The sequence below is a fragment of the Centruroides sculpturatus genome, unplaced genomic scaffold, assembly GCF_000671375.1.
Source record: "Centruroides sculpturatus isolate CEXI.00-Female unplaced genomic scaffold, Cexi_2.0 scaffold70, whole genome shotgun sequence".
NCBI classification, from domain to species: Eukaryota; Metazoa; Arthropoda; class Arachnida; order Scorpiones; family Buthidae; genus Centruroides; species Centruroides sculpturatus.
Window position 1 is genome coordinate 257508 of NW_019384571.1, and position 8545 is coordinate 266052.

Consider the following 8545-nt stretch of genomic DNA (forward strand, 5'->3'; position numbering starts at 1 on the left):
AAACACACACATTAGAAATGACTATTTACTTTTATTACATATTTACAAAAAGTCATCAGTAACCTTGACATCTGACCCACTTCTGATAGGGAAGGGAGTTTTTGTTTACATAGTAATAAGACGCTTAGCGCGTTGTTGTCATTAACGGTGGGGAGTGGGTGCAGTCACTTGACACCCTGTTGTGAAAGTAATAAAGTTTAACTGACCTTGACAGAAGTCTCTAGTTACTAATAATAACAAGTGGGGAGCAGTTGTTTAAACAGTAATAAAACCCTTAGCGGTTTATTAAGTGACTTTCCTGCTCTACTCATATTACCGCAAAAGCAATAAACATAAACACTTAACACTGAACTTTGAAACAGGGTGAATTCCTATCCGATTACAAAGGAACCGACGACAATCGGTGAAAGTTGAGATAATCTATTGGGAAGAGAAAGCTGATCTGTTTATTTTAAAGTTGTATAGTCTCTAATTACAGGAAAATAAAGTAAATAAAACATTATAAAGAAAGAAAAGTATCAAAATAACTAATAAAATCATAATTTCTGATTATTGGTAGCCGAGATTTTACGATTTTAAAATAAAAACGGCTGAAGCTACGATCGCAGTGATGAGCGATTAGTTATGTCAACCTGTAGCACGCTTGAGTGCACACGTAAGTCCCTCCAGCTCGATTTCCTCACCCCTATTAAAGCGCAAATCGGACCAGTCCACTTCAAACGCCTTTACTAAGAGATAGAACGTCCTGGCGTATTAAGTGATCAGTTTACGTACCTGCGCAATCCATCAGCAACCTGACAATCTCTTTGAGCGAAGCTGTACAAGAGATATTTGTATTGGCATATCAGAATCAGTTCATTTTATAAACCAATGTCTGATCTCCTTTTCTGAAGATGATAACTTTACTGATGGCATATCAGAATGTTCCTGATTTATCTGTGTTGATATGTTTCTCAAATTGATGTTTCAGTCTCTCTCTTTTTTCAATAGGGATTATCAAAAGCATAAAAGAGAGGGAAATCAGAGCTTCAATTTGTAAAAATAACTGATTCAGGAACATTCCAACGTGCTGGTATATCAGTATAGAATTGATATTGATAATCATATCTACTTATTTATATGTAGAATGAATAACTTGCAAACACTAGTTTATTCTTGTTAATCTAATAAGCATTTATCTGTTTGTATTTACATTAAAAATGCACACCTAAAAACTGTTCAAAAATAGAATTATCTTTCAGTTGACAAAGTTTTGTCATTGTGTTTAATATGTTTGAGTTAAACTTTTTTATACTTAAAAAATAGTACATTATCTCTTAATCCATATGTTTTAATGATTAAAAAATTTTCTTCCAATTTAGGCCTGGTGCAACATTGGAATTTTAAATGTAAGGTGCCATAGTAGCACTGGATTGCCATCACAAAAATAAATACACACTGTATTAAGAAATGACACACAGAACACATTCTGCTGTCATTAGAGATGGATGTATATCAAAGAAAATATATAATTTTAACTTATCTTTTATATAAAAAATATATTTTGAAACAAAAGACATGATTTGTGATACATCCATTTACTGGTTCAAGGCTTACAAAAGCTAATTTTATACATGGTAGGCACCAAGTTTCTGACCCAACTATGTTTTAGATATAAAACAATGATGTAATTTTTTTTAATATAGTCTCCTTGAAGTTCAACATACTTATTACATTTTGGAATTAGCATTTCAATACCCTTGAAAAAATAGTCATTAGTTTTGTCTGCAGAATGTTCATATACTGCTCCTGCAACTCTTCATCAATTTTTCAAAAGTCTTTTTTAGTTTTGGAAACAGATAATAATCACTAGGAGACAGGTCTGGGCTCTAGGATGGATGATCAAGCTCCTTGAATCCACACCTTCACAGTAGCCTTGGCAATGGCAGCAGTGTGCACTAGCACATTGTCCTGCAAGAGGTGAACATGATTGCAAATTAATGCAACTATTAAATCTAACTAAAATGAATCTTTCCAAGCAACTTATGGAAATTGGCAGGAAAAAATGTTTTATTAGTTCATATACAGATGGCACTATCTGATAAAATCATTATTTTATTCCTATCATGTCTAAAATATAGTTAGGCCAGAAACTTTTGGCTCCTACCTTGTACATCTTTTGTGGACATAGGACATTTTATTCTGGATTTTATCTTATGTCCAGTTCTTCAAAAATTTTTACCATCATTTTATATTTACAGCAGAGTTGCTAACTGTAACATTCAAAATTAACTTAAATTTGTTTGTTTTGTTTGCTGAAATAAAAACACAGTTTTAATTAAATAAAGTTAATAAAAGTTCTTTTATTAACTTTTAAATTTATATATAATCTTTTTTTATAAAATAATTGTTGTTTTATTGTAACATACTACTTATTGATTTGTGGCATATCAATTTGTGGATGTGGATCATTGGATGTGTGCATTGATCAATGTACAACAAGATATAAAAGGCTGGAGTGGATTTGTAGTATTATTGTAGTGTCATAGAGATCTGTGGCACAAACTGCATACAAGATGGGCATACAGCAAAGTAATATCACTGGAAATATGTGTTCAGAACTTCCATCTGGCTTCTAGACACTAATGATCCGTATCCGCGGATATACATTTTTAACAATCCGGCACATAACTACCGTGTTTCCCCGAAAATAAGACCTACCATAGGTTTTGCTGAAATGCTAAATATAAGGCCTCTCCCGAAAGTAAGACCTAGCAAAGTTTTTTTACTCGTAACGGTCATCGACAGATGGTTGAAAGTGGCCGTTGGCTTTTTGAAAGTACACCCACTGATTGGTCAGCAGACAATTAATCATCATATTCTTTATTATGTACAAAAGTTAGTACAAAATCTGGCACCACATAGGCACAACCGGGTGGGGTCAGAACACATAAGTTGAATGAATGGTACATGGTATACATAAAGTAACAATAATTTAGTAGGTGATATGAGAAAATAATAAAATAAAATTAAAATTAAATAAAATTCGAGTAGAATACAGTACAATAAAATAAAATACAATACAAAGTAGCATGACATAAAATACAAAATAAGATAGGATACAGTACATTACAAATAAAATAAAGTACAATAAAAGAGTACATTTTATAAGGATACAATGAATAAGATATATACAACTATAGAATCCACAAACAATTTACATTAAGTACATTGAGGAAAAATACAAAGAATCAAATATATACAAGTAAAGCATACACCGAATAGGGCCAGTAATGCAATATAGAACAATTCATGGTTTGAAGTGGATCCAAAAATAGAATATATGAACATTAATTTTTTTTTTTTTTTTTCTTAATGTTCATATATTCTATTTTATTATTTATTTATTTATTTATTTTTATTATATTTTATTTTATTTATTTTTTATTTTTTTATCCATTTTAAACCATCAACAGACAATCATGCCACACGGCATGATTTGCATAAAACTATGGCTTGGGAATCACAGATTTGCATAACGTTATGGCTGGTGATGGCTAATTGGTCAGCCAGGAATCACGCCACATGTCATTTGCATAGTGCTACGGTTCAGTAAGCACTAATTGGTCATTGAGCTCGATGTCAACACTATAAAAAAGTTAAGTTGAAGCGAGAGTGGGAAATCCACTCCAGCATGGGAACTTCGTAAGTTCAGTTCGACACAACCAGATATACGTCGCTCTCGTCTAAGTTCGACTTGGGAATTTTTTTTGTTCAATAATAAATGTGAATTCTTTTTCATGGAAAAAATAAGACATTCCCTGAAAATAAGACCTAGTGCATCTTTCAGAGCAAAAATTAATATAAGACTATTTTATTTTTGGGGAAACACAGTAGTCAGTACTTCGGTACAATTGTGGTTTTCTCCAATCACTACAGGAAAAAGCTGAGCAACCTCCATGCACATTGCAGCAATCACTACTGTTTGATAATAGATTTCAGATATTCAAAACAAATTTTTAATGATTGTTTTATAAAAATTATCTTTTATTTGTGTTTTAGTTTTAAGAAGTGTAAATACTTTGCTTGCAAAAACACACTTAAATCTTTGTCCATCTCATTTTCTAATGATTATTTTAATCTGTACAGATAACTATTTAGTAAGTGAAAAGTATCCTCAATTCTGTGATTAATATATTTAATCTCAGAATTGAGATTAAATATATTACAGAATAAAACTTCCTGTTATTACAGAAAGACCTAGAGACAGTGGCGGCCTTAGGGGGTGGCGAGCAGGGCAATCGCCCGGGGCCTCGCTTTTGGAGGGGCCTCGCGCAACAACCAAGTAGAAAAAAGTTGATATTTAAAACTTTTTATTTTATCCTTGGCTATTAGTTATAACAATAAAATAAATTTAATTTATAGTACAGTATATATTAATATTAATAAGTGCCTACTATTTCAATTCACATACTTTGCACAAAGGACAAGGGCCTCGCAAAGATCTGCCGCCCAGAGCCTCGCAATGGATAAGGCCGCCGCTGCCTAGAGATAATCTTTATTGAAATCAATAAATGAAAGCATTATTTATTATATACAGTGGAACCTTGCTTAATGAGCACCTTGCATAACAAGCAAAACAAATTGTAAAAAATTGCCTCACTTAACGAGTGACATTTCACAAAACAAGTGACAAGGAGAGGGGAAGTCCTGGATTGTGCACATGCTCCATCAATTTGTGTTTAGGATTCATCCTACTAGCATCTCAGTGTCACTTGTTATCACACATTTTTCCGAACTTGTGTTCACACATATTACGTACAAACATCAATAGCTATAGCCAATTATATAATAAACATGCCAAATGTTGTGCAAAATTCTTGGGCTATGTAAAGGCTATAATTAAATATTAGAAATTAATTAATTTGATTAGAGATAGGCAGTTATGCTGCCATTTCGTATTAAATTTAATGGCCAAGTCCAAATTAAATTTTAGAAATGTCTAAATTAAGAATTATTTATAATTATTAAATTTAATATGTAGTTTTAAATTTAATAATTTAAAACTTCTAGTCAAATTAATTAATTTCTAATATTTAATTATAGCCTTACTAGCCTAAGAATTTGGCATTTTGTTTGGTGTGTTTATCAGATAATATATCTGTGAGTTTTTTTGTTTTCTGCAAATCAAATTCGCATTCCAGGTTAGTTCATTCCATGCTAGAAAAAAGATTATGATGATTCACTCTCCTTAACACTGTATATTGTACAATTTTCTTTGAATAAAAGTTAAACATAAAATATTTGAGTAGTTTTTTCAGCATGGAACAAATTATCATATTTTACATTAATTTATATGGGAAAAATTGTTTTGCTTAGTGAGTGTTTTGAATTACAAGAAGATTCTGGAACAAGTTATGCTTGTTAAGTACCACTGTACTAGAAAGCAGATCATTTGTTAAAAACATTATGGTACTTCAAGTTCAGCAATTAATACATATATATATATATATAATAATTGCTGAAACTTGAAGTACCATATGAAGTTAGTATCAAAAAATGTCACACAGCTAATCATGATTAGTGTTTCATCTATGATATGATCTGTATAAAGTAATTTTTTAATTATTGCATTCTATAATTTTCTCTAAATATCTTTAAAAATGCAGTAGTCTCTCGTTATATTGTACTTGTCGGGAGACAAAGAAAAGGCACAATATAACAGAATACTAAAAATTCTGGGCTTTTACTAAAGCATATTATACATGCTATGGAATCCCTATCTCATAATAAAATAGAACATCAAAACTTATAAAATTATAGAGTAAAATTTCTCTAAAAAGCAAAATAAAGTTACTACTATATAAAAAGTTTAGAATTTTCCGTTCAGAAATAATCTTTCCCTTACACATTATGCAGTGAAATTTTGAATTCACAGAAACTTGTAAATGAGGAGACAGTACTTAAAACCAATAAATGAACAACTTTTAATATTAAAAGGAAACAAATGATAATTGATCTGTCCACCTATTTTGCTTATTTAGCTCTTGATGAATTTATTGTTTCACCTGCAGTGGTGGTTTCAAGGACAGTTGTACAGATAAAATACCGTATTTCGTTGCAAAAAGAAATTCATTGGCAATTGATAATTTAAAATTTATTGGCTTGAGTGTTTTTAAACTTTGGGGAACCAAACAAAAACATGATATATTCAAATCCACGATATAATGAGGGACTACTGTGTAACAAAAACAAATACAATTAACATAAAAGGAATTTAATATAGACTATATCATGTATATATTAGTGGCATAATTGCACTGTATACCTACTTGTTATATACAGTGGACCTTGTTTATTGGGCTCAAACAGGACTGGATCAAATCTGGAAAATTCATTAACAACATAAATAACATGGTTTAGATGTACATTATATTTTATTTATTGCACATTATATATACTTTTACAGCAATATTAACAGCATAAAGCAGAACACATATCTACATACAGTATCAGTTTGTTGTTCTCTATCAGATGGTACAGTACATGTACATAAGTTTCCTGACCATTTGTGTAGAATAGAACTTCTCTTTATGACCTTTTTCAAATAATTAGAATTAGTACTCTGTACAAAAACCAAAGGACTAATTTGAACTGAAGTAATTGTGATATACTGTACTGTATTTATTTTTGTTACCAGTTCCTTAGTTATAAAGTCACAGGTGTTCAAAATTGGTATTCAGCCAAGGTAAAACAGTATTCTTATAGCTGCAACATTATACTCAGGCAAGAATGTACTATTAACAAGTTCGTTCTTTGATTTTTTTGCATATATAGGTTTTCTGTAGGCTTATTCCAGATAAACTGGAGATCCAATAAACAGGGTTCCACTGTATGAACAAATAATCACACTTCCCTATTGCTTTTAAGTTTGTTAAATTAAGAAATATTTTACATCTAATAGATTTTCCTGAAAATTGAATTAAAAATAGAAAATATTAAATGTATGCATCTAGCATAGGGACAAATTATTCTCATTTATACCAATTTTATTCTTCAGCTAGTTCCATGTTTATGTAGCTTTATGGCATCTTTTATTTTTGAAATAAATACTTTGAATTAAATATGTTATTTAAATCAAATTAAAATATAAAGTGTCTATAAATGTTCTTTGTGGTTAAGTTTATTACTCAGCAAGTCTGCATGGTGCACATGAAAGAAATGCAAGCTGAAAGTGCAACTCAAAAAGTTTTTTTACATACAGAAAGAAATTAGTCAAGTACAGTGTGAACACCATGAGTAGCTTAAATGACCTAAATACCAATATTCAACGTCTTTCCACACATTGTGTAGCATGTCAGGATCAACTTTTGCATGGAAATAATTTATTTGTTGCGTTTTCTCTTGAATCGTCAACAATGGGTGGACAGACACTGTCTTTTACAAATCCTCATAGAAATAGATTGGGAGTGTTACATCTAGGTATCTAAGAGACCACACCAAAGAAGCTCTGTGCCTAGTCCAACATTGGGGCAGATGTTGAGGTATGTTCTCTTTCAGTTGAGGCTATGCAATGTGTGATGAGAGGTTGAATATCATATGGTGTCATTCAAGCTACTTATGTGTTCAAACTGAACTTGAGTAGTTTCTTTGTATGTATAAATAAATTTATTTTAGTTTCTCTTTCAGTTCATGCTTGTTTCATGTATGCACCTTGCAAACTTACTCAGTAATGAATTTTCAAAACTGGAAAGAACACTGGACACCATGTGTAATATTAATTAGAACTTTTTTAAAACTATTATTGAATAAAACAATATATATATTTTTCAGGAAAGGAAGTGATGAAGCTGATTTGGTTCCATCACGTATAGCTAATGTTAAGTGTCCCCAGGTGGTCATCAAATTCTATGAAGAAAGATTAACTTGGCATACCAGTTCAAACCAAGAGGAAGAAGTGAAGACTGAGAAAGATTCATAATGGTTTTTACATAAAATGGATAGTTCATGTGTTTAAGGTGATGAGAAGTTTCTATTTGGTTTATTATTATTTTTTTCTTTTTGTATAAATGCATATAATATCCATTGTGGAAACTCTTCTGTTTTACATTTGAGTAGTGATTTTTTCATAACCATTTTAATGATCATCTATGTCATTGTCGTCGTCATCATCATTATCATTATTTTGGAAAAAACACATCATCTAAGAGTAGAAATTTCTTCATACTTTGATGTGTACTGATTAGATTAATTTTTGATATATTTTGGTTTATAAATATATATATGAGATTACTCTTTCCAGTTAAAATTTTAACATATGATTTTTGTAGATGAAAGAGTTAATAAAATTTTCATATTGGTAATTGGCAAAAATATTTGTATGTATATATACATATATCTACATTTATAGTGATATGATGTAACAGTTTAAAAATGTCAAATATTGGGATGTTTTAAAATAAAATAAAAATTGTAATATTTGTTTGGACATGTTTTCTCTTATTAAATTTCATTAATTCATGAATAGACCAAATTGTTTTTATTTCAGAGAGAAGACAGCTACAAC

At 30.5% G+C, this 8545-nt stretch overlaps 1 protein-coding gene across 1 annotated transcript in view; it reads left to right on the plus strand.

The window, feature by feature from the left end:
- LOC111624184 (chromobox protein homolog 3-like) overlaps positions 1–8545 on the plus strand; it is an 80615-nt gene extending 72070 nt beyond the window's left edge. The window contains exons 6-7 of the mRNA XM_023366997.1: positions 7649–7997; positions 8528–8545. Of these exons, the coding sequence (XP_023222765.1) occupies positions 7649–7960 (312 nt within the window). The 3' untranslated portion in view covers positions 7961–7997; positions 8528–8545. The remainder of the gene's footprint in view (positions 1–7648; positions 7998–8527) is intronic.